The sequence below is a fragment of the Callithrix jacchus genome, chromosome 2 (genome assembly GCF_049354715.1).
Source record: "Callithrix jacchus isolate 240 chromosome 2, calJac240_pri, whole genome shotgun sequence".
NCBI classification, from domain to species: Eukaryota; Metazoa; Chordata; class Mammalia; order Primates; family Cebidae; genus Callithrix; species Callithrix jacchus.
Genome location: NC_133503.1, coordinates 50784984 through 50812504, shown reverse-complemented (window position 1 = coordinate 50812504; position 27521 = coordinate 50784984). Strand labels below are relative to the sequence as shown.

General features: G+C 42.3%; 1 protein-coding gene and 1 pseudogene across 2 annotated transcripts in view; one reads left to right on the top strand and one right to left on the bottom strand.

The window, feature by feature from the left end:
• GLRA1 (glycine receptor alpha 1) overlaps positions 1–27521 on the top strand; it is a 106245-nt gene that overhangs the window by 53970 nt on the left and 24754 nt on the right. For both annotated transcript variants that reach the window (XM_002744410.4, XM_002744411.4), the window contains exons 4-7: positions 10157–10380; positions 14248–14330; positions 15399–15536; positions 19014–19228. In XM_002744410.4, coding sequence (XP_002744456.1) covers positions 10157–10380; positions 14248–14330; positions 15399–15536; positions 19014–19228 — 660 coding nt within the window. The remainder of the gene's footprint in view (positions 1–10156; positions 10381–14247; positions 14331–15398; positions 15537–19013; positions 19229–27521) is intronic.
• Positions 19224–23213, bottom strand: LOC108590143 (glutamine synthetase-like; annotated as a pseudogene).

The following is a 27521-nucleotide window of genomic DNA, read 5'->3' as shown; positions in this document are numbered from 1 at the left end:
ACTCATGACCATCAAACCACGAAAGACTGAAGCGAGAAAATCAAACTGCCAAATTGCTTTAATTGACAATAAGACTTTCCATTGCAATAATAGGAATGCCGTGTCCACCAGGAGTGTGCTCCCTTGCCACTATCCTAAAACCAGAAAAGCCAAGCAAAAGTTGCTTTTAGCGTAACTGGACTTGGAGGAAAGAGAAGTAGACAGTCTTGAGGGAAATTTCATCCAGGCCAGGGAGAGTTCTAAGAAACCATCCTTGCATCACCACATAGAAGCCCTCCTTCTAGTGGCAAGAAAGTTGGTGTTCACACAAACATAGTGACATTATTCCCTGGAGCATGCTAGATTACCAACTGTCAAATTCCTGCTGCTTGAACTGCGCTTTCCTATGATACAGAATAAATGTCCCATATATGTTTACAAAACAGTCCCTGAAACAAGATACAATATAATCAATTAGGATATTTCTCATTACATTACAAGCATATGCCCATCCTAAATCATTGAGATTACACATAGGTCATTGAGATTGATGGTGGGCCTCAGATTTGAACACACAAATCCCTCCATTGCACATTCATCTCCATTTTTTTTATTATACTTTAAGTTCTGGGGTATGTGAGCAGATCGTGCAGGATTGCTACATAGGTATATACATGCCATGGTGGTTTGCTGCATCCGTCCCCCCGTCACCTACATTAGGCATTTCTCCTAATGTTATCCCTCCCCAATCTTCCCACCCCCTGCTATCCCTCCCCTAGCCCCCTACCCTTCAACAGGCCCCAGTGTGTGATGTTCCCCTCACTGTGACCAAGTGTTCTCATTGTTCAACACCCACGTATGAGTGAGAACATGCAGTGTTTGGTTTTCCGTTCTTGCATCAGTTTGCTAAGAATAATGGTTTCCAGCTTCATTCACGTCCCTACAAAGGACATGAATTCACCCTTTTTTATGGCTGCATAGTATCCCATGGTATATATGTGCCATATTTACTTTTTTTTTTAATTATTGTACTTTAGGTTCTGGGGTACATGTGCAGATCATGCCGGATTGTTGTATAGGTACACACATGGCAATGTGGTTTGCTGTCTCCATCCCTCCATCCCCCCCATCACCTACATCTGGCATTTCTCCCCATGTTATCCCTCCCCAACTTCCCCACCCTCCACTGTCCCTCCCTTAGCCCCCCACCAACAGACCCCAATGTGTGATGCTCCCCTCCCTGTGTCCATGTGTTCTCATTGATCAACATCCACCTAGAGTGAGAACATGCGGTGTTTGATTTTCTGTTCTTGTGTCAGTTTGCTGAGAATTATGGTTTCCAGATTCATCCATGTCCCTACAAAGGACACAAACTCATCATTTTTATGACTGTATAGTATTCCATGGTGTATATGTGCCATATTTTCCTTGTCCAGTCTATCTTCAATGGGCATTTGAGTTGGTTCCAGGTCTTTGCTATTGTAAACAGTGCCACTATGAACATATGTGTGCATGAGTCTTTATAACAGAATATTTATAATCCTTTGGGTATATACCCAGTAATGGGATTGCTGGGTCAAATGGAATTTCTGTTTCTAGGTCCTTGAGGAAGTGCCACACTGTCTTCCACAATAGTTGAACTAGTTTACACTCCCACCAACAGTGTAAAAGTGTTCCTATTTCTCCACATTTCATTGTTTTTTTTTTTTAACTCTCAGAGGGTGACATTAATTTTCATATTTCCAAGTTTGTTAGTGGCATGTCTCACCATTGTGCCCTACAGTTCCAACTCTACCTGCTTTCTTCTTTCCAGGTTAACATCTACCCTTCCTTCCATTTGTACCCTTTGGCAATTAGTTATAAATCTACTTCACTGCTTCATGTTCCAATCCAAAATTCTCCTCCTGATACTGATTATAAGGTTATTTATGCACCAACCTGTCACATGGACTCAGTGGGGCCTCAGTATTCTAAGTCTACTATATTTCTTTGATCCACCCAATAGATAGTCTAGAATATTGTATTTAATATTTAATAAAAAGTTTAAATATGTGTTTAAAATATTTAATAATTTTAATAAACATTTAATTTCATAAAGTAGATTGAACTTGGTTTAAAAAAATTTTTTTAAGGGGAAGATACTGCTTATAATTGTCAAAAGAGTGTGAAATTGGGAACCAGAAGTCCTAGATTCATATCTCTGTTCTTAGCACTTACTAGCTATGTGATCTTGGGCAAGAAACTTAATCTCCATTTAACCTCTCTAAATTTCAGTTTCCTCTCCTATGAAATGAGTATAATAATATCCAGTACGTCATGCTGATGAAAAGGCTTTTTTTTTTTTTTGCTTTTGTTTTTCTTTTTCTTTTTCTTTAAGGTGGATTCTCGCTTCGTCACCCAGGCTGGAGTGCAGTGGCGTGATCTCTGCTCATTGGAGGATCAACCTCCACCTTCCAGGTCCAAGCAATTCTCCCACCTCAGCCTCCCAAGGAGGTGGGACCACAGGCACCTGCCACCACACCAGGCTAATTTTTGTATTTTTAGTAGAGATGGGGTTTTGCTATGCTGGCCAGGCCAGTCTCAAACTCCTGACCTCAGGTGATCTGCCTTCCTCAGCCTCCCAAAGTGCTAGGATTACAGGAGTGAACCAGCACGCCTGGCTGAAAAGTTCAGCAATATGATATGTATAAAATTCTATGCAGTCTGTAATCCCAGCACTTTGGGAGCCCAAGGTGGGTGGATCACTTTAGGTCAGGAGTTCGAAACCAGCTTGGCCAACATGGTGAAACCCTGTTTCTACTAAAAATATGAAAATTAGCTGGGCGTGGTGGTGGACACCTATAATCCCAGCTATTCGGAAGGCTGAGGCAGAAGAATCGCTTGAATCTGGGAGACGAAAGTTGCAGTGAACAGAGATCGCACCACTGCACTCCAGCCCAGGCCACAGAGTGAGACTCCATCTCAAAAAAAAAAGTTTTAGCAAATGTTAGACACCCAATACACCCAATAAAAATAACTACTATTCACATTTTTATGTAATTATTAAATTCACATTGATCTTTAGTAATCCCCTAAAAACAAAGATGCTAAGCTCCACTGGTCCAAACCATCTACAGTCCTTTACAACAAATGTAGCTCTGACTGTGTGATATCCAAATGAGAATGCACCGGGCAGCATGGTGACTTCTGACAGGTTCAAGGCACAAAGCATCTGGGGCCAACCAGGCAACAGGCAGGGATCTGGGCAGTCCACAAGCACTGGACTTGAGTGCAGAGCAGACAGCAAATCAAATCCGTGGCTTGAGGCAGAAATAAGGCAATCGTGGACTGCTAAATCTAGGGCAGAAGCTTTCTGTCCTTTGCCCTTTTCAATACTTCCTATCAGTTGTGGGCATCTAAAAACCCATAGGTACATAACAGTAGCCAGAGGAAGTACCTGACGACATCGAGGTACTGTCACTCAGTGCAATTCTGAGATATCATGGGTAGTGTAGTCTCCTGGTTAAATGCTTGGGCTCTGGCATTAACAGCCTGGGTTCAAATCCCACTTTGTCACTTATCCATTGTACAATGTCATGAGTAGAACATTAACATCTCTGTACCTTGATTTCCCTGTAAAATGATAATAACAACAAAACCTACATCACAGGGTTCTTGTGAAGACAAAATAACACACATAAAGGTCTTAACACAGTTTCTTGCATGTGGCAAAATCTCAATGTATTAGTATTATTTGCATTGTTATTCTCAATTCTGCATTTACCAGTAGCTAGTGATAGGAACTTGAGCTTTTAGGGCTTTAGTTTTCACATCTGTCCAATAGGATTTCTGCATGCAAGTCCCACCTTAGTCACTGAATTGCCATGTGCCCCTGAGGGAGACTCCCTTTCTGTAAAATAAGAGAGTTGAGACATAAGTCTTAAGGTTCTTTCTAGCTGTAATATTTGTTGGTGAAAATGATGATGACAATCAAGAATGATGATTCTCTCAACTAGTTCCAATCTCCATGCCTTCTATCTTAGTTTAGAACCTTTATTCCCTCCCAATTGGACTGTCCCAACAGCCTTAATAGAGGTCTTTCTGAACCTGTTTTTTCTTCCTTCCAATTTTCCACAGTGGCTCCTGCCATACTGATCTTTCTGAAATCAGTGACATTTCTCCACTGCTTAAGTCTTCAGTGCTGCTAAATTGGCTACCAAGTAAAATCCAAACACCTTGGTTTGGCAATTAAGGATAGCCACATTCTCAAATCAATTCACTTTCAGCCTTATCACAGCAGAGTGGATGAGAACCTGAACTTTACGTAATCAGACAAACTAGGTTTGAACTCTAGCCCCACTATTTTCTAACTGTGTAAATCTGGACAAAACACTTAATCTCCCTGCATCTTCTTCATCTTAAAATTAGGCTGAAAATGCCTACTTCATAGGATTGTCTTAAAGATAAAATAAGCTGACATGTATAGCATGCTTAAGACATAATACCTGGTATACGATAGGGCCTCAATAAGGGACAATTGTTATTATTTATGCTGCTAATGGTTGGTCTAAACTGAATTGTTTGAAAGCACCTGCCTACACACCTCTGCTTGTGCTATCCCTTCTACATGAGGTTCCTTTTACCCCCAATTATACATGTTCTAATTCTAAATACTCTGAGGCTGAAGCCCTAGTCCTCATGTCTTATCCTTATCTCACAGATGTGAGAAGTATAGGCTTAGAGCATGTCACTGGCCTTATTCCAGGTGAAATCAGATACTGTTCACATCTCAGAACAATACCAGATCTAGAGATGCTAACTTCTGGAGGATGGAACAAACTGAAGGGGGCAACCTCAAATGCTAGCTTCTCTTCAAAAGCTTGTCCAGACTTGCCCAACTTGGCTGGAAGTCATCTCTAATAGCAATTTGTTAAAACTTTTTTTTTTTTGAGAAGGGTCTTGCTCTGTTACCCAGGCCAGAGTGCAGTGGCACAATCACGGCTCACTACTGCCTCAACTTCACGGGTTCAATTGATCCTCCCACCTCAGCCTCCCAAGTATCTGGGACTATAGTCATGCACCACCATGCCCAGCTAATTTTTTTTTTTTTTGTAGAGACAGAGTTTTCCACATTGCCCAGGCTTGTCTCAAACCCTGGGCTCAACCAATCTGCTTGCCTCGACCTCCCAAAGTGCTGGGATTACAGACATGAGCCTGTTAGAACTTCTTATGACCTGTCTCACTTTCAGATTTCTGTGGTAGATATTTGTGTCCATGCCTTATCTTGCTTGCTAGATAAATTGAGTTATATGAGTATAGAAACAAAGACCCTGTACCTCTGCCTTCACTGCACTCCCAATCAGCCTAATACATGTTAATAGAGTTGGACTGAGTTTAGAGATGAGGCATCCCCTTGGGTGTTGGAATAATGAGACTTTCAAAGGTATAAGAATCTGGTTCTTTTGTTTACCTCTTGATGCAATATCTCTTGGTTCTGACTGCAATGGGTCCACGTCTTGCTCTCCACATCCCCTTCCCACCAACATTCTTGTACAAGCTCTTATCTCTATTCTACTGAAACACTTCATGCTTCCTATTTCATCAAAATACTGAGTTTAGAGGAGTTTATTAGGAAAGGTTAGAATCTGAAATAAGGCATAGTGGGGGTACAGGTGGGGGACAGATCCAACTTCAGGTGATACATAGGAAGCCCTCAATAAATGTCTGTGGAATGAATAAATGAATGAGTTAATGTTCTACCTTGGTTTCATAAACAGGGCAGCTAGTTGCCCAGTTACCCAAAATTAGATCATCAGGGAATCGCAGAGGCAGGATGGGTGAGTTGATGCGGAACACTGTTGAACCAGAACTCCAATCCCTCCTGCTTCCAGTTTGTGGGATAGCCTTGAGGGTTTGGGACCTAGAAACCAGCTCCCAGGGGTGGAACTCAGGTTCTAGGGTGGAGAATTCGATTGCCTCTCCTCTAGTCCCTGAACTTGAACATGGCTCCCAGCATGTTGAACATCAACCAACATACTATAGCTATGGCCAAATAAGCAAAACAGCCTTTAGCTTTCAACCTACTATACCAATTACATTGATCTCTTTTGAGATTTCTCACTGCTGTTTGCCAACTTAAGGGAGGAAATCAATGGCAGCAACTTGTTTGGGTGGCAGCTGCTAGGGCAGTCACCGCCAGTGGGAGTCAAGCTGCCTGAGGACACCAAGATACATTCGCTATCTCTCACTCTTAACTTTTCAGTAGTCATTTCATAATGAGAGGCTCATTATGAAATATGAAGAGATGGGTTTTATTTTGTTTTTCTTCTTTTAGATGAAAAGAAGAAAATATTGCTTCTGAAATAAGCAATGCAAATTGACAATAAAAAATATAAAGTGCATCATCTAAAATATTTTTAAACATTAGTAATAAAATGCAAATGTAATAATCTCCATCTCTACCTAAAATTCTTCAAACCCTCCACATTATGATTAGGAAAAAGTTCAAATTTCTCAGTACAGCTTGCAAGACCCTGCATGCATTCTCCCTCTCCTCTATTCATTCACTTGCTATTCTTTCCAAAGTGCCACACTCTTGCTTTGCCTCTAGGCTTTCACATATGCACTTCCAACTGCCCAAAATGCCTTTCCTGTTTGGCTCAACCATATTTGTTCTCATCTTACATATCACTTCTGCCTGGAGACTTCCCTGGTCACCACCCACAAGTCCAGGTGGGAACCTGTCTTCCATATTCCCTAGCACCCTGCTCTTAACCCCTATGAGAGCCCTTATCTCAGTGTGGTTAAAAGTGACACTGGAGGCTCTGGAGCTAAATAAAAATATCTTTCTTGTTCTCAGTGGATTCTTCAATGCCTAGAATAGTATCTGGCACTTAAGAGAGTTCAGTTAAATGTTGTTGGAAAAAATAAAACTAACAATTAGCTGTTAAACTTGGAAAAGTTCTTAGAGACCATCTAGCCTAACTTCTTTTAACAGTGAGGCTCAGAGAAGCAGAGCTAAGTTCCAATTCCAGATTCTGGACTGAATTGCTGTGTGACCTTAGGAAGTACCTTTCCCCTCTGGGTTTCAGTCTTTCCAGATATAAAATAAGAAAAGCCCATTCTGTTCCAATTTTTTCTGACTTTGCCTCCTCTTCCTTCTCATAGGTACCAGGTAGCTCATAGGTGGACTGACAGGGTGACTAGGTGAGATGGTGCAGTGAAAATATAAGGTCTGGTTCATCTGCTCAAATTGGTGCCAATCAAGCTGAGGAGATAAGACATACACAGTGAAGAAGTGCTCAATTAAATGTTCCAGGTGATTCGATCTTGCTAGGAGATCAAAAAGGAAGAAGTCAGGGAAGCCTGGGGCATCAAATCTCCTATAGGAGATAAGTCTTAAGCTGAGAAGGCAGAATTTGCCTGAGCAATGAGGCTGACAGAGAGTGTCCCTGACACAGGATTGCTTGTCCACCCCATGTGATGTAAATCACGAGTGCTCACTAGAGGCTCAGGCTGACGCTGATTCCAGTCCCAGCTCTGCCACTCACTGGCCCTGTGCCTTGGACACGTTTCTCAACCTTTCCAAACCTGTTTTCTTACCCTCACTACGGGAATCCGAATGTCTAGCTTGCAGGGGTTTTGCAAGGATTAAATGTATGTGACAGTATCTAGAATGGCGCCTGCTGCCTAACAGACCATTTTAAGAAATGCCACTTTCTTTTCTTCCTGCTAGCCACACAGCAGACTTGACATGTCACTGGCAAGAACATCAAAAGTGCAGCTGGGGTTTGGGAACTGAAGGCTTTTTCTGACCAACCATTCATAGTCTGTTCACTCTAATGTGACTTGCCCAGTGCCTCATCATAAACACACACACACACACACACACACACACACACACACACACACTTCATGAAAAATCCAAGGGAGAAGGAGAAGGTGAGAATATGCCCAATCCCCTGATCAGATGGGGCCAGATTGGGAGCTGTCCATTACCATCATCAGGACAAAGAGCTAACACTCAGGCCAGACCTGAAGTTCTCCCACCACCATGGCACTTAGAAGATATGAGATTATGAAGCCAAATGTCACTTTCTATGGGGATGGAGGAAGAAACTGCCATTAAATTATATAACAATCCTATAAAATACCTTGGAACATTATATAAAGCTATTGATATTTCTATAGGAAAACAGAAAGAGGCATGCACTGTAGGAGGAATTGAGCAGAAGTGAGAGTGAGTGGGGAGAAAGGTTGTTTGTTTTAGTTCATCCCTGCTGATGACAGATCAAGACTGATGAGGATTTATAAGCAGCATTACAAAAGAAAATATTGCATGACCTTATTTATCCAGCACCCTCAAAGAAAAAAGCAACAGCAGGTCCTCATGTGTGGAGATTACTCCTTGGAGGAGAGCATTTAAGGTTGCACTTGAACTGAGGATATTAATCACCTGGGGAACTATAGACCCTTTGGGAGATCCAACACAGAGAGCTGTCCTTCCTCCTTGGGAAACACAAATATTTCCTAAACTCTACTTGTAGTGTCATGATATTCATGAACTCCAGGTTTACAATGTCTCTGTAATAAAATTTAAAACTTTCTTTTTTGTTTTGTTTGTTTGAGACAGGGTCTCACTTTGTCACCCAGGCTACAGTACAGTGGCATGATCATGGCCCACTGTAAGCCTGAACCTCCCTGAATTCAGGTGATCCTTCTACCCCAGCCTCCTGAGTAGCTAGCACTATAGGCTACTGTACAGGCCATCACACATGCCACTACACCTGGCTACCTTTTGTATTTTCTGGTAGAAACGAGATCTCATCATGTTGGTCAGGCTGGTCTCAAACTCCTGGGCTCAAGCAATCCTCCCACCTTGGCCTCCCAAGGTTCTTAGATTATAGGCATGAGCCATCGCCTCTGACCAAAAACTTTCTTAATGGAAATATTTCTTAACTGCATGATCCAGCTTTCTGCTATTGAGAACTACTCACACCATAATAGCTCCTCATGTTGTGAATAGAAACTGAATGGATTCTTTCAGTTCCTCTAGGAGGCAATTGAGCAAACTCTCAGCTAGGAGTCAGAACACTTGGGTTCTAGAATCAGCTCCGGCCCTACATTTCCAGAGTGACACTGAGCCAGTCTCAATTCTCCCTAGATTTCAATTTCTTCATCTGGAAAAAAAAAAAAGGTGGGAGGTGGGGATGGAGTTTTGACTAGGACAGCTATTCCTAACCTATATTCTATAGAAGATGCTCCTCATGCACAAAATAAAGAGTTCCATGGCCAAAATAAATCATATTCTACTCCCTTCTTGAGATGCACAGAATTCCTCAGCACATTAAGGTCTCTGAGAAGTCCTGGAACAAAGAAACCTGTTGTATTTCATCTGGTCTAACATTTCCCTAACTGATTTTACTCATGAATTTTCTTTCAGTGAAATAACTACCCTGCGGTTGCATCAGAGAAACATTAAGCACTGAGTTTAGAAACTAGTAAGATGTGACTCCATGACATCTATTAAACCTTTCCAAACAAATCAACATATGTCACAGTAAGTTATAGAAAGCTGGTATTACAAGAGTGAGATGAACCCTAAGACCAGCAGGAATACTACAGAATTCTTCCACCCATCTTTCCTTCACTGCTTGAGAATTAATTGTTCTCTTTAGGCAGAATAGTTTGAATGCTCAGACTTCAGCTTTCTTTCCTTTCATTCCTTCAATCTGTCTAGACCAGTGATTCTCAAATCATAGTGTGCCTAAGAAATCCTGTACTATTGGGGTTGAGGTAAAAGGGGGACTTCAATTTATCTGCAATGTATTTTTTCTCTTATTTGAAGAAACGAAGTAAACATGACAAAATATTAACAGGATGATGAAAACAAGTGTTTATTACATACATCTTTGAACTTTTATTTAGATTAATTTTTTTCAAAAGAAAGAATAACATTTATGTAATCTCAGTTCAGGGTTGAATATACCTCATCAGGCATTTAGAAGATTTTGGGGGGAAATTGTGACTCCCATGGTTTTTGTCTGATACACACCTTTTATGTCTCACCCTCATATAAGATGCAACCACATTTAATAACAACCTACAGAAAAGGTTTTACTGGCCAAAAGCACCCAGGTCCTCCAAAAGTTGATGTCCTTGGCCCTAACACTGCCTTCACCTTGTTTCCTGGCTATAGGACTATAGGGTCAACATCTTCCTGCGGCAGCAGTGGAACGACCCCCGCCTGGCCTATAATGAATACCCTGACGACTCTCTGGACCTGGACCCATCCATGCTGGACTCCATCTGGAAACCTGACCTGTTCTTTGCCAACGAGAAGGGGGCGCACTTCCATGAGATCACCACAGACAACAAATTGCTAAGGATCTCCCGGAATGGGAATGTCCTCTACAGCATCAGGTGAGTTCTGATCAGGTTCTCCCACTCCCTCCTCAGAACTTGCCTTGCCCCACTACCTTCTGGATGCAGACCCTAAAAGAGGGGCCAAACAGAGGTGAACAGGCCCTGGCAAACCAACACCTTTGTAGAATAGGCAGACCCAGCTCTTAACTTATACTCAGCAAGTAAGAATAAAATACCACAGGGTATTTGACTCATGAATTTTCTTTTAGTGGAATAACTACATGGAAGCCCCATCAGAGAAACATTAAATATGCACTGAGTTTAGAAGCTAGTGAAACGTGACTCCATGACATCTATTAGACCTTTCCAAACAAATCAACATATGTCACAGTAAGTTATAGAAAGCTGGTATTACAGCAGAGTAGGATGAGCCCTAGGACCAGCAGGAACACAACAGAATTCTTCCATCCATCCTTCCTTTGCTGCTGGAGAATTAATTGTTCTCTTTAGGCAGAATAGTTTGAATGCTCAGACATCAGCTTTGGGGTATTTTATTCTAGGAGCCAATGGTTTATTACAACCAAGGAGACCAAGGAAGGCATCCTAGAGAAGCTGGGGTTTAAGTTATCCAACATTTAAATCAAACAAGATAGGAAAGAGTATTGAAGCATTATTAATAATAGCAAAAGCTAAAGCATAAAACCTAGGAAATCACAGCAACTTCAAAGCAAATGAGCCTGCCAGGTAGATGGGGTTGCTTGTGGTCAAGGTCAGGGCTACTCCATCCCTTCTGTAAAATCTTCCTATCCCCCAAACCTTGCATTGGGTCTAGGAGTTTAGATCTTCTCCAGATGTGGAGTATCCTTTAAATATTGGTTAGGGGCAAAGCCTTCAGAGTCTGTTGCCGCCCCTCCACACCAAGTCCCTGATCTTCTCTCCTAAGGCATAAGGAAAATGACCAATATCCAAGAGATGAATAATACCATGAGGCGTTATTATTACCTTACTCATGCAATAATAACAGCTACCATTCATTGAGAATTCACTAACTATGCTGGGTACTTTTCATGTGTTATATCTAGCCCTCATAATAACTCCATGAACCAGGTTTTACTATGCCCATTTTGCAGATTAGACAAGTGAGGATCAGAAATTTTAAGTAACTTGCTGAAGTTTCCAGTTTGTTAGTAGCAGAGCCTAGATTCTAATCCATATTAGTGTGAATCTGATGCCCTCTCAAAGTCCTATAGCAGTGCATGGCATTCAATAGGCACTCAAATATATGATCAATATATGAATATGTTTTTATTTCAAAGAGCTTAAAGGGACACTCATCCTAAATGTCTTCCCTTTCTGCACCAGTCCTTTAGAGAAACATACCTCATCATCGAGGTCAGGCTTGGAGGAACCTGAGGTTCACATGGCCTTCCTTACTCAGGAGCCCACCCTCCCATCCCCGCCAAGTAAACATCCAGACTGGAAGAGTGACAGGCTTAGGAAATGAACACTCAGCCCAGCTGGCTGGGAGAATGGTAAGGGCAGCCTGCTTGTATTTTGCTGCTGCCAGGCTAGCTTCCTTTCTCTAGGAAGCTAAGTCCTGGTGCAGCAGGATAGAAGGACAGATCAGCAGAAAGTGATATTTCCAAGGTCATTCCACCTCAGGAAATTAACACAGTGTGACAGCTGCCCCACTTTGGAGCTTTTATCTGTAGAAATTCAACTGTATTCACTTTCTCCTTCTTTCCACTTCCTTCTTTTCCATCTTCTCCCTCCCCATCTCCCTTTCATTTTCCCCCCTTTGCTTCAGTGTTGTGCTTAAAGGGGCCCACATCCAGAGCTGTGGTTGTAAGCTGGAGGAAGGAAGTTCACAAAGGACTGTATACCTCACCACAAGCAGCCAAAGCGTCAGCTCAGTTCCACTAGAACACCACCAATTAGGTGTCTTAGGATATTAGGGTTGGCTTTTCAGGATAGCAGTGCTGCCAGCAAACACATGAGCAAACCCACCCTGGGACTCAAAATCCAAAGGCCAGGACCATGGTTTTGAATCCTGGCTGATATATCAGCTTGCTGTGTGACCTCAGATGACTCTCAACCTATCTCTCTCTGCCCCCTGGGTTTCTCACCTGTCACATGAGGTAGTTGGCTTGATGATCTAAGGCTGTTTGGGCTCCAAAAGCCTTTCTTCTTCATCCCCTGCAGCAGGCACTCAGATGTTGGAAAAGCCTTTCAAGCTGGAGTCTCGTATCCCAGCTTGAGCTGCAGGCCTTGAATTCTGTTGAGGGGACTCCCTCTGGTTCTGAGTCTGTAGCCTCTGTAAGGGTTGAACAACCAAACTAAACAGCTAGCCTAGAATCCTGGGGAGACCCCCCTTTCCAGCCGATCTCAGCATGAGGCCACTAATGTGAGTCAGCTGTGTTTGGACACCCAAAAGGCAGGAGGTCTCTTTGAAATAACTTTTGATGAGCCCTATGCATGGAGAAGGTGGCCAAGAACCACTTGCAACACCTGCTGCAGGTGCACATGGGCACTGCTCAACTTAAAATCTGAGCTCTGTCTCTACCTGAGGGCTATGCAGAAGAGGAAGGAAGCAGGGCAGCCCCTGGCCTCCAGGCGACTTGCTAAAGACAGGTGTCCAGAGGCCAGATAGCCTCCAAAGAAACCCTGAAATTCACTGACTTTGTGTCACTTTAGGCAACCTACTTTTACCTCTCTACGCCTCCATTTTTCAATCAGGAACTTGGAAATACACATATATTTATTTAATAAACATAAGTTGTCCACACCCACTGCCAGCAAAGGTCCTGTGTCCCAGCAGCTATCTGGAGCTTTGTCTAGACTGGGCAAAGTTGGCTGGGAGACCAGATGGCCACCAGGTCACCAAGGTGGGGTGGGAAAAGAGGTGTATTGCTGCTTGAGGCCTAGGCCCAGCCAGTGGGAGCCACAGCAAGGGCTCTGGGAGCCTTCAGGACAGAGGCTGCAGCCAGGCCTGGGCCCCCAGCTCATCTGCATGCCCAAGGCCAGAGGGTCTGCAGGTCCCCAAAGCAGCTGGCCGCACTCTGCTTCCCACTGCTCTGCTGCAACTCCTTGTGGATTTTTTATCCTTCAATTTTGCTAAATTCCTTTATTTGCTTTAACAGTTTGTACATGTGTGTGTAATTGTCAGGGCTTTCTAGATATAAAAATCATGTCGTGGCCGGGCACTGTGGCTCACACTGGGAGGCTGATGTGGGAGAATTGCTTGAGCCTGGGAGTTTGAGACCAGCCTAGACCACCCCTGTCTCTACAAAAAAAAGAATTGGGGGGGTGGGGGATGGAGCCTTGCTAAATCACCCAGGCTGAAGTGCAGTGGCATGATCTCAGCTCACTGCAACCTCCACCTCCCAGATTCAAGTGATTCTCCTGCCTCAGTCTCCAGAGTAGCTGGGACTACAGGCACGTACCACCACGCCCAGCTAATTTTTTTTTTTTTTTTTTTTTTTTTTTTTTGTATTTTTAGTAGAGGTGAGGTTTCACCATGTTAGCCAGACTGGTCTCAATCTCCTAACCTTGTGATCCACCCGCCTTGGCCTCCCAAAGTGCTAGAATTACAGGTGTGAGCCACCATGCCCGGCCCAAAAATTTTTTTAAAAATTAGCAGGCATGGTGGCATGTGCTTATGGTTGCAGCTACTCTAGAGGCTGAGGCAAGATAATTGCTTGAGCCTGGGAAGTCGAGGCTGCAGCGAGCCATTATTGTGCTATTGCACTCCAGCCTAGGCCACAAACAGAGATCGTATCTCTCAAAAATAAATAAATAAACAAACACCAGTTCCCTGACCTTCTTTCCCTACCCTGGATAACTGATTTTCTATTATAACTAGAATAGAGGCACAGCCTCCCTGATATGTGGATCCGGCATCATTCAATTCCCTTCTCTTCCCAGAATCACCCTGACACTGGCCTGCCCTATGGACTTGAAGAATTTTCCTATGGATGTCCAGACATGTATCATGCAACTGGAAAGCTGTGAGTGTCTTCCATGAGTCCACTAGAAAGAACCAGGCTCCCTTTTACCCATGGGACAGGCAGAAATTCCCACACAGCTGCTCCCAACCACTAGACCCCAGGAGATTACTGTAATAACCCAAAATATTTGATGAAGGACTGCTTTTAGAAAATTAGAAATACAACTTCCCTCACGTGGCCTGACTGAGGTCCATGTTTGAAGCCAGCACATTCTCCAATGGATTATTGTTCCACATCTATAGTGAATGTGAATGGAAAAGAAATGGCTTGAATAAGCCACAGTCCTTGAACCCACAAGATGTTCACTCCAGCAGGGGAGATAAACAACTGACTGCACAAACAACGCTAACAAAGGGCGGCAAGTGAGTGGTGTGTTGTTAGAAGTACAAAGCACTGTGGTTTTATGGCAGAAAGAATGCTTCCTTCTGATGGAGAAGGAGAGAGGGTATTAGAGTAGACGTTACAGAGGACCAGGATTTTAACGGATTGGATAGCTGACTCCTTTGATTGCAAACAGAGAAACCAATCTGACTAACTTAAAAATACAGAAACCAAGGCAGAGCACTTAGGCAACAGGAACTAATGGACCATTTCCTTGGAGTACTATCCATGAGGGGAATCAGCACAAACCAATTCTGAACGTTATGTTACTTCACTCAAGAGTCACTGAATTGCTGGGGCATGGTCTGGCCTAGCTCGAGTCACCATTTCACACCTTTCCCCTCCTACCCCAGCCAGTAGCTAGTCTCACCAAGACAGCATGCAAGAGTTGTTCCGCAGAGGAATATCTGCTGTGAGCAAAAGAGGAGGTTGGCAAGGATAGTGTGCAGGTGAAAATAGCAGATATAAACTGCATTTCACCATGGGAGTGAGGGGGGAAACAACAGTACAAGCTAATGCAGAAAGTTGGGAAGAGAGATGGAAGGGCTATGATGTAGATATAAAAATTAACCAGTTTTTACCTCCCTTGAGAGGAAACGAAAAGCAACATGGTCCCACAAGTACCATCAAGTGTCTGATGTCTCTCAGTCTCTAACCCTAACCAACCTTCTTCTGATCCCATCCCAGTTGGATATACCATGAATGACCTCATCTTTGAGTGGCAGGAACAGGGAGCCGTGCAGGTAGCAGATGGACTAACTCTGCCCCAGTTTATCTTGAAGGAAGAGAAGGACTTGAGATACTGCACCAAGCATTACAACACAGGTAGGTACAAGGGCCGTCCTCCTCAGATCCCACCCCACAACCAGGACCAGAGGTTGTTTCAAACACAATCATTGATTCAAGAGATCTTATGAAGTACCCATGATGGGAACAGCCCTGTATTTATTACCTAGTGGTTAAGAGAATAGGTTTTGAAACAAAAAAGTGGCTCTGATATTTTCTTCCTGTGAGCCCTGAAATGAGTAGCTTAAGCTTGGGTTGTACCTAATTACCAGGGAAGCTGGTAAATACAGTCATTATTCCAGGTAGTGGAATGGATCCTATTTCTAAGGCAGAAGTGAAGAACTGATATTGGGAAGACACCTAGTAGTTGCTGTCACAGAGGAGACATTTCCAGTAGAGCAAAAGTAGAGAGAATGCTCACAAAAGACCTCAGCAAGAGGGAGCTTAGAAGTGGCACTGAAGGTTAGTAAATAGCTAGAAAGGGTTCACTAGCCTGTGAGCTATGACAAGGCAGAGAAGCCACGATGGTGTAGCTCAGCTCTCTATCTCCCATGCCTTTTTGGAAGATTGAATATCTGGATGACTGGGGCCGGATCAAGACTGGCTTTGCATGCCCTGTCTCGGGTTGAGAACAAGTTCATAAAAGCATGGAGGAAGAAAGTCAGTTGGTTGGTACAGCAGCTGGAAGGATGAGTAGGAAGCCGGGATCTGAACCCAGCTTCATAGAGTAGAGAGGCATGGAAGGCCAGCAGGAGGAGAAGGTGAAAGAGAGGGATTGAAAGAAACAATCATAGGCTCTGGTGCAAGTAGAAAGCCCAGTGAAAGTGCAGGCACCCTGGGCTATCGTCTGTCTTGGGCAGCTGCCTCTTTTTGAGTCACCTCAGAGTTGTTTCAGAACCTCCAAAGATACTATCTTCATCCCTTGAGCAATAATGGTATTCCCATAGCTGCAGTGAAAGTAATGACTCCCAAGTTAAATCACCACAACTGACCTTCACATACCAAGTTTTTACTCTTAATAGAGTATTTTCTTTTATTCTTTCTTTTTAGCTTTCTTAAGGTATAACTGACCAGTAACAATTGTATATATTGAAGGTATGCAACATGATGTTCTGATATATATGCATTGTGAAATAATTATCACACTCAAGCTAAGTAGCATATCCATCACCTTACATACTTCTCAGTGTGTGTGTGTGTGTGTGTGTGTGTGTGTCACATGCCTGATAAAAACACTTAAGATCTACCCTCTTAAAGACCTAAATTTAAGATTAAGATAAATAATAAAACTTGTAGAAGAAGACCTGAGGGCAAATCTTACTAATCTTAGATTTGGCAATAGATTCATAGGTATGACATCAAAAACAGAAGCAACAATGAAAAAAACAACAGACTTGACTTCACAAATATTAAAAGCTTGTGTGAATCAAAGGATACATTGTGAAGATAAAGAACCCACAGAATGGGAGAAAATATTTGTAAATCATAAATCTGATAGGGGTCAAATATTCAGAATATATTTTAAAACTCGTCAAATGTGGGGGGGCAGGGAAAGGCCAGGCATGGTGGCTCATGCCTGAATCCTGGCATTTTGGGAGGCCAAGGCAGTTGGATCACTTGAGGCCAGGAGTTTGAAACCAGTCTGACCAACATGGTGAAACCCTGTCTCTACTAAAAATAAAAATAAATAGCATGGTGGCACAACCCTGTAATCCCAGCTACTTTGGAGGCTGACCCAGGAGACAGGTTGAACCTGGGAGTTGGAGACTTCAGTGAGCTGAGATGGTGCCAGTGTACTCCAGCCTGGGCTTTTTTTTTAAGACACTACCTCAAAAAAAAAAAAAAAAGTGAAAAGGTGATATTCCCTCTTAGCAAATTTCAAGTATACAGGACAGTACTGTTAATTCTAGTCACATCGCTGTATATTAGATCTCCAGAGCTTATTCGTTTTGCATAACTGAAATTCTGTATCCTTTGACCAACATCTCCCAATTTCCCCCATCCCTCGGCCTCTAGCAACCACCATTCTATTTTCTGCTTCTATAAGTATGACTGTTTTAGATTCCACATATAAGTGAGATCATGCAATATATGTCTTTCTGTGTCTGGCTTATTTCACTTAATATAAAAATGTCCTCCAGCTTCATTCACAGTGTCACAAATGGCAGAATTTCCTTCTTTTTTAAGGCTGAATAATGTTTCATTTTCTTTATCCATTCGTCCATTGAGAAATAATCTTATGATCCAGCAATTCCACTTCTAGATACATATCCAAAGAAAATGAAATCAGTATCTCAAAGACACATTTGCACTCCCATGTTCACTGCAGTAATATTCACAATAGCCAAGATATGGAAACAGCCTAAACATACATAGCATATTCTCATTCATTTCATTTGCTCTTCACCATGTTCATTTTAGTAAGGGCTGAGCTCTGTGCTAGACCCTATGGATGCAAGGAGAAAAGGCTGACAAGACCCTGACTATATGGTGCTTAGAGTCCAGGGAGCTTCAGGAAATTCCCTAGTTATTGTGCTTCAGAAGACAAGAACTAAACCCCATCCTAGGACTAGCTCCATCCCAGTTCCAGGGATACACAGACAGGGAGGAGACAAGCTGCCTAATCTAGTGCAGAAGACAGAGAGACAGAGAGAGAGAGAGAGAGACTGACTGACTTGCCCACTCACTCACTGTATTATGTCTTAAATGCTCTGATGATCATGTGAACAGGGTTCAAAGAACACAGAAAAAAAAGCAGCATTCTGCCTGGGGGAGAAGGAATGCTGCTCACATTTATACTGCCATGAAGGAGAAGGAGGATTTTTTTGGCTAGTTGTGGGAAGGAACAAGGGGATTCTGGGCAAAGGGATGAGCAAGATCAGAAGCTCAGAAATATGAAAGTTCAGGGCATGCTCAAGGCAAGGGATGGCATGTAGGGAGTCATGATTAGGGTGAAGAGTGAATGGGGAAGGGGACAGAAAGACTGGTTAGAGCTTGACTATAAAGGGCAGGCTAAAGAGTTGGAACTTTTTCCTGTAGGTAATGAGAACTGCCTTGTATGAGGAAAGAAGGATGGGACCAAAGGTTTTAAAAGAGGAAATAACAGAATCAAATCATATTTTGGGAAGATAACTGGCAGAAAGGTAGAGAAAGTGCCACTTAGGCCCATTCTCAGCAACAAAATAGTGATGCTGTTGATGATGATGACAATGGTAATTATGGCAATTGACAATCCAGAATATTGAAAATGTATGAGGACTGTGCTAAGCTTTTCATAAGCATCATTAATTTTATCTTCACATTAACCACATAAGTCACTATATGAAGGAGATATTATTATTATTATTATCCCCAGTTTATTATACACAACAAACATATACAGAACAATTCAAATACTTGTCTAAGGAAACAGGGAGTGTGAGACTGGACCAGAACTTGAGCCAAGGTTGTTCTAACCCTAAAGCTTTTGGTCCTATTCACCTGGCTGTACTGCCTTCTCACTGCAATTTCTTGCAGGTAAATTCACCTGCATTGAGGCCCGGTTCCACCTGGAGCGGCAGATGGGTTACTACCTGATTCAGATGTATATTCCCAGCCTGCTCATTGTCATCCTGTCATGGATCTCCTTCTGGATCAACATGGATGCTGCACCTGCTCGTGTGGGCCTAGGCATCACCACTGTGCTCACCATGACCACCCAGAGCTCTGGTTCTCGAGCATCTCTACCCAAGGTAAGTCCCATTGCCCAAGAGCATAGAACACCTGGACAAATGAGGAAAGTATCCATTATTTACTTCCTTATGCTGCCTAAAACATGGAAAGCAAAGGAATTATTCACTACTTATTTATGTACTATACTTTGCAGGATCCTGCAGATCTTTCCAGGTTCTACACTTTTCGGATCCATCAAACCTGCCACCAGAATCAACATTATGGTTCAACACGAGTTGCCAGACACCGCATTCTGGTCCACTGTCTACCAACACTAGACACACATTCTGCTTCATTTACTTTTAACACTCAACTTATATTCTCCTCCATTCACTTTTAGAGCTAAGTACAACATTCTGCTCTTTTCACCATTAATAGTATATACTGTGTCCAGGATCTCCAACACTAACCCCATATCCAGAGATTGGATAGAAAGATTCATAAGACTCAGCATGAAGTTGTATTCACAGCTAAGATATTTTTATTTTTTTATTTTTTGAATTAAAAAAGACCTTGATATTCCACCCTTCAAGTTACAATTGAAACAACTAGGAGACGGGAAAGAGTTGGAGTGGGATAAAGAACTAGGAGGGGTTCGATGGCTGGATGCCTAGTCCACGTAGTTTTTGTACCGGAAGGACTCATCACTGGTTTCATTGAGAAGACACATATGGATGAGGGCTTCTGTCACCCAAAAGGATCACAGTTGGTGGGGGATGGGGTGATAGTCTTCAAAGTAACGCTTCTTCTCCTGGCCAACGGTCCAGGGAATGCATATGTTGGGGCTACAATTGTTTACACCAGCAGAGAAGTTGTTGATGTTGGAAGTTTCATGGAATCCAGTTAGGCATCAGGCATTGTCCAGGCCTCCCTTGGGATCATAGGTGTGGATATGGTACTGGTGCCACTTGCTTAGTTTCTCAATGGCCTCCTCAGTGTACTCCAGACCATTCTCCTCCCACATGGCCTTGGTGCTAAAGTTGGTATGGCAGCCTGCACCATTCAGTTCCCAGGAATAGGCTTAGGATCAAAGGTTGCTATCACTCCAAAGTCTTCACATACATGATGCAAAACAAAACAGGCCACCCAGAGATGATCTCCCACGCTGATTCCTTCAGAGAGTCTGATTTGAAATTCCCACTGGGCAGGCATGACCTCAGCATTAGTCTCCACAATCTTGACTCCAGCATACAAGCAGAACTGTAATGGGCCTCCATGATGTCCCTGCCATAGCCTTTGTCTGCTCCCACACTACAATAATAGGGATGCTAGGGTCCCTGGAAGCCATTGGAAGGCCAACCAAAGGGGTGCCCATCTGTCCCCATGAGGCTATATTCCTGCTCCATGCTAAACCAGGGGTACTGGTTGCTCACCATGTCCATTATCCCTTTACAGGTGTGCCTCAAATTGGTCTCTGCAGGCTTTCAGTTGTACTTGAAAACTTTACAGAACACCAGCTTGTAGGGTCCTTACTGAAAGAGTCCCAAAACATGGCAGCAGACATGAGATACATGTCACTGTTGGAGCCTTCAGACTGTAAAATACTAGGGCCATCAAAATTCCAGGCCAGGTGCTGTGACTCACACTTGTAATCCCAGCACCCTGGGAGGCCAAGGCAGGTGGATCACCTGAGGTCAGAAGTTCAAGACCAGCCTGGCCAATATAATGAAACCCCATCAACTAAAAATACAAAAAATAAGCTGGGTGTGGTGGCACACACCTCTAATCCCAGCTACTCAGGAGGCTGAGGCAGGAGAATCACTTGGACCCAGGAGACAGAGGTTGCAATGAGCCAAAACTGTGTCATTGCACTCCAGCCTGGGCAACAAGAGTAAAAACTCCATCTCAAAAAAAAAAGAAATTCCACTCAGGCAACTCTTCCACACACTTGGGCTCACTGTCCAGGGTCTGGGTCTTGCAGTGCAGTCCTTTTCCAGTACCATGGATTCAGATATACATGACCTGGACTTTCTCACCCTGATGCAGGGACATGTACACCTGCTTAGTGCCTTTCTTTAAGTGGGAACTTGCTGAGGTCGTCATGGTGGAAGGTGTTCTGGGCACCGAGCTGGTGGGCGGGTAAAGGTAAGCTGAGAGAGCAAGGTGAGGAGAGGAGAGGAGAGGAGGCCGCTGTGCTGCTCACATACTCTGCTCTTCTCCCATTCTCGGCTCTCCACAGCTAAGATTTATTACAGCAACATATTCAGAAGATACAGCTGGCTCATCAGGGGAAAAGAACATAGACAGAGACTAGGGGAATCCATGTGCAGGCTTCCTTACTCTCACCCTCCCACAAGTGGGTCACAAAGAATGCACTCTTACTCCAGCAACAACATGCAGACTTGTGTGTAATGTTTCTGCCCAAAAAGACAGAAAAACAGAAACTCTTAGCCAGGCATGGTGGTGTGCACCTGTAATCCCAGCTACTCAGGAGGCTGAGGCAGGAGAATCACTTGAACCAGAGAGGTGGAGGTTGCAGTGAGCCGAGATCACCCCACTGCCCTCCAGGCTGGGCAACAAAGTGACACTCTGTCAAAAAAAAAAAGGAAAGACAAAGAAAAACAAAGACTGTTCTATGATTCATTTGAGGCTCAGTGTGCCATGTTTTAACTGGGAGCTGGTCACATCAGCACCCTCTGCCTAGCATGTGCCAAAATTCCAGATGCCCAAAAGGAAAGCAGATTGTTCAGCATGAACCAGGATGTTTGTACAATCGAGGCACAGTGAGCCAGCTTTATCAGTTAGGGAAAGTAGGAATATACCCAAAATCTAACTTCCCAGATGGCACCCAAGAGGCAAACTTGCAAGAGGACCTTTCTAAGATAGCAGCCTCAGGCCTGTTTTATTAACCCTTTTCTGGACACACTTCAATTTGATTCTTACATTTCTAGTGTTAAACACCACATTTGCTGTTAACTCCTAAACCATATTCTGCTTCATTCACTATCAACACTAGACACAGCATTCTGCTATTAATGTCAGATACACATTCTGCTCCATTCACCCTTATGCTAGACACAACATTCTGTTCCATTCACCTCTAACACCAGACACAGCATCCCACTTCATTCATTGCTAACACCAGGCACTATTTTTCTTCCAGTCACCCTTACAATCAGTACAACTTTTGGTTCCCTTCACTGTCAATACTAGACCTTGCATTCTGCTTAATTTACTTTTTATTTTTTTGAGATGAAGTCTTATTCTGTTGCCCAAGCTGGAGGTCAGCGGCATGATCTCAGCTCATTGCAACCGCCACCTCCCAGGTTCAAGTGATTCTCCTGCCTCAGCCTCCAAGTAACAGGGACTACAGGCTCACACCACCATGCCCAGCTCATTTTTGTATTTTTAGTAGAGATGGGGTTTCACCATGTTTGCCAGGCTGGTCTCAAACTCCTGACCCCATGTGATCCACATGCCTCAGCCTCCCAAAGTGCTAGAGTTACAGGTGTGAGCCACTGCACCCAGCCCAACTTCATTACTTCATGTGTGAATATTCCAGCACCATTTTTTGAGAGGAGTATTCTTTCCCCTGTTGAATTGACACCCATGTCAAAAAACTCAATTGACCCATAAATGGATTGGTTTACTTCTGGACTCTTGATTCCACTCCATTGAATCTATATGTTGATCCTTTTGTCAGTACCACACTGTTTTGGTTACTGTAGCTTTAGAATAAGTTTTAAAATCTGGAAGTGTGAGTCCTCCAACTTTTTCAAGATTGTTTTGGCTACTCTCTGTCTTTTGCATTTGCATATGAACACAAATATAAATTTTAGAATCAGCTTGTCAATTTTTGAAACAAAAATAATACCTGGGTTTTAACAAAGAATGCATTGAATTCACAGATGAATTAGGGTAGTACTGCCATCTTAACAATATTATGTATTCCAATCCATCAACATGGGATTTCTTCCCATTTATTTAGGTCATCTTTAATTTTTTTCAACAAAGATTTCTAGTTTTTGTGTACAAGTCTTGTACTTACAACAGGTATTGTACAGGTATTATATTCCTTTATGCTATATAAATTGAATTTTTTAAGTTTAATTTTTAAATTATTCTTTCTAGCCTATGGAAATACAACTGATTTTTGTATGTTCATCTTGTATCCAATAACTTTGCTGAACTCATTCATTAACCCTAAGTCTTTTACTTATTATTTTTTAATTACATTTTAGGTTTTGGGGTACATGTGCAGAACATGCCAGATAGTTGCATAGGTACACACGTGGCTGTGTGATTTGCTGCCTTCCTCCCCTTCACCCACATCTGGCATTTCTCCCCATACTTTCCCTCCCCAACTCCACCCTTGCCACTGTCCCTCCCCTATTCCCCCAATAAATCCCAGTGTATAGTGCTCCCCTCCCTGTGTCCATGTGTTCTCATTGTTCATCACCTGCTTATGAGTGAGAACATGTGGTATTTCATTTTCTGTTCTTGTGTCAGTTTGCTGAGAATGACGTTCTCCAGATTCATCCATGTCCCCACAAAGAACACAAACTCATTGTTTTTGATTGCTGCATAATATTCCATGGTGTATATGTGACACATTTTCCCAGTCCAGTCTATCATCGATGGGCGTTTGGGTTGGATCCACATCTTTGCTATTGTCAACAGTGCTGCAATGAACATTCGTGTGCATGTGTCCTTATAGTAAAACGATTTATAATCCTTTGGATATATACCCAGTAATGGGATTGCTGGTCAAATGGAATTTTTATTTCTAGGTCCTTGAGGAATCACCACACTGTCTTCCACAATGGTTGAATTAATTTACACTCCCACCAGTAGTGTAAAAGTGTTCCTATTTCTCCACATCCTCTCCAGCATCTGCTGTCTCCAGATTTTTTAATGATCACCATTCTAACTGGCGTGAGATGGTATCTAAATGTAGTTTTGATTTGCATTTCTCTAATGACCAGTGATGATGAGCATTTGTTCATATGTTTGTTGGCCTCATGTATGTCTTCTTTTGTAAAGTGTCTGTTCATATCCTTTGCCCATTTTGAATGGGCTTGTTTGTTTTTTTCCTGTAAATCTGTTTTAGTTCTTTGTAAATTCTGGATATCAGCCCTTTATCAAATGGGTAAACTGCAAAAACTTTCCCATTCTGTTGGTTGCCAATTCACTCTAGTGACTGTTTCTTTTGCCGTGCAGAAGCTGTGGAGTTTCATTAGGTCCCATTTGTCTATTTTGGCTTTTATTGCCAGTGCTTTTGGTGTTTTGGTCATGAAGTCCTTGCCTACTCCTATGTCCTGAATGGTTTTGCCTAGATTTCCTTCAAGGGTTTTTATGGTGTTAGGTCTTATGTTTAAGTCTTTAATCCATCTGGAGTGAATTTTAGTGTAAGGTGTCAGGAAGGGGTCCAGTTTCTGCTTTCTGCACATGGCTAGCCAGTTTTCCAACACCACTTATTAAACAGGGAATCCTTTCCCCATTGCTTGTTTTTGTCAGGTTTATACAAGATTGTGTGGTTATAGATATGTTGTGTTGCCTCCGATGTGTCTGTTCTGTTCCATTGGTCTATATCTCTGTTTTGGTACCAGTACCATGCTGTTTTGATTACTGTAGCCTTGTAGTATAGGTTGAAGTCCGGTAGTGTGAGGCCTCCTGCTGTGTTCTTTTTGCTTAGAATTGACTTGGCTATGCGACCTCCCTTTTGGTTCCATATGAAGTTTAAGGTGGTTTTTTCCAGTTCTGTGAAGAAGGTCATTGGTAGCTTGATGGGGATAGTGTTGAAACTGTATATTACTTTGGGCAGTATGGCCATTTTCACGATATTGATTCTTCCTAACCATGAACATGGAATGTTTCTCCTTCTGTTTGTGTCCTCTCTTATTTCTTTGAGCAGTGGTTTGTAGTTCTCCTCGAAGAGGTCCTTTACATTCCTTGTTAGTTGTATTCCTAGGTATTTTATTCTCTTTGTAGCAACTGTGAATGGCAGTTCGTTCTTGATTTGGGTCTCTTTAAGTCTGTTACTGGTGTATAGGAATGCTTGTGATTTTTGCACATTGATTTTATATCCTGAGACTTTGCTGAAGTCGCTTATCAGTTTCAGGAGTTTTTGGGCTGAGACAATGGGGTCTTCTAGATATACTATCATGTTGTCTGCAAATAGAGACAATTTGGCTTCCTCCTTTCCTATTTGAATACCCTTTATTTCTTTTTCTTGCCTGATTGCTCTGGCTAGAACTTCCAGTACTATATTGAACAGGAGTGGTGAGAGAGAGCATACTTGTCTAGTGCCAGATTTCAAAGGGAATGCTTCCAGTTTTTGCCCATTCAGTATGATATTGGCTGTTGGTTTGTCATAAATAGCTTTTATTATTTTGAGATACATTCCATCAATACCGAGTTTATTGAGGGTTTTTAGCATAAAGGGCTGTTGAATTTTGTCAAAGGCCTTCTCTGGTTATCAATTGAGATAACCATGTGGTTTTTGTTTTTGGTTCTGTTTATGTGGTGAATTACGTTTACAGACTTGCATATGTTGAACCATCCTTGCATGCCTGGGATGAACCCTACTTGATCATGATGAATAAGTTTTTTGATTTGCTGTTGCAATCGGCTTGCCAGTATTTTATTGAAGATTTTTGCATCTATGCTCGTCATGGATATTGGCATGAAGTTTTCTTTCTTGTTGAGTCTCTGCCGGGTTTTGGTATCAGGATGATGTTGGTCTCATAAAATGATTTGGAATGGATTCCCTCTTTTTGGATTATTTGGAATAGTTTCAGAAGGAATGGTACCAGTTCCTTTTTGTGTGTCTGGTAGAATTCAGCTGTGAACCCATCTGGACCTGGGCTTTTTTTGTGTGATAGGCTCTTAATTGCTGCCTCCACTTCAGACCTTGTTATTGGTCTATTCATAGTTTCGACTTCCTCCTGGTTTAGGCTTCGCAGGACACAGGTGTCCAGGGATTTATCCATTTCTTCCAGGTTTACTAGTTTACGTGCATAGAGTTGTTTGTAATATTCTCTGATGATGGTTTCAATTTCTGTGGAATCTGTGGTGATTTCCCCTTTATCATTTTTTATTGCATCTCTTTGGTTATTCTCTCTTTTCTTTTTTATTAATCTGGCCAGTGGTCTGTCTATTCTGTTGATATTTTCAAAAAACCCACTCTTGGATTTATTGATTTTTTTTGAAGGGTTTTTCGTGTCTCCATCTTTTTCAGTTCTGCTCTGATCTTAGTTATTTCTTGTCTTCTGCTAGGTTTTGAGTTTTTTTGATCTTCCTCCTCTAGCTCTTTCAATTTTGACGATAGGGTGTCAATTTTGGATCTCTCCACTCTTCTCATGTGGGCACTTATTGCTATATATTTTCCTCTAGAGACTGCTTTAAATGTGTCCCAGAGATTCTGGTATGTTGTGTCTTTGTTCTCGTTGGTTTCGAACAACTTCTTATTTCTACCTTCATTTCTTTGTTTATCAAGTCAACAATCAAGAGCCAGTTGTTCAGTTTCCATGAAGTTGTGCGGTTCTGGGTTAGTTTCTGAATTCTGAGTTCTAACTTGATTGCACTATGATCTGAGAGATTGTTTGTTATGATTTCAGTTTTTTGCATTTGCTGACGAGTGCTTTACTTCCAATTATATGGTCAATTTTCAAGTAGGTGTGATGTGGTGCTGAGAAGAATGTATATTCTGTAGATTTGGGGTGGAGAGTTCTGTTAATGTCTATCAGGTTTGCTTGTTCCAGGTCTGAGTTCAAGCCCTGGATATCCTTGTTAATTTTCTGTCTGGTTGATCTGTCTAATATTGACAGTGGAGTGTTAAAGTCTCCCACTATTATTGTGTGGGAGTCTAAGTCTTTTTGTAAGTCATTAAGAACTTGCCTTATATATCTGGGTGCTCCTGCATTGGGTCCATATGTATTTAGGATCGTTAACTCTTCTTGTTGTATCAATCCTTTTACCATTATGTAATGACCTTCTTTGTCTCTTTTGATCTTTGTTGTTTTAAAGTCTGTTTTATCAGAGATGAGAATTGCAACTCCTGCTTTTTTTTGCTCTTCATTTGCTTGGTAAATCTTCCTCCATCCCTTTATTTTGAGCCTTTGTGTATCCTTGCATATGAGATGGGTTTCCTGGATACAGCACAATGATGGGTTTTGGCTTTTTATCCAATTTGCCAGCATGTGTCTTTTGATTGGTGCATTTAGCCCATTTACATTTAGGGTTAATATTGTTATGTGTGAATTTGATACTGCCATTTTGATGCTAGCTGGCTGTTTTGCCCATTAGTTGATGTAGATTCTTCATTTTGTTGATGCCCTTTAGCATTTGGCATGTTTTTGGAGTGGCTGGTAC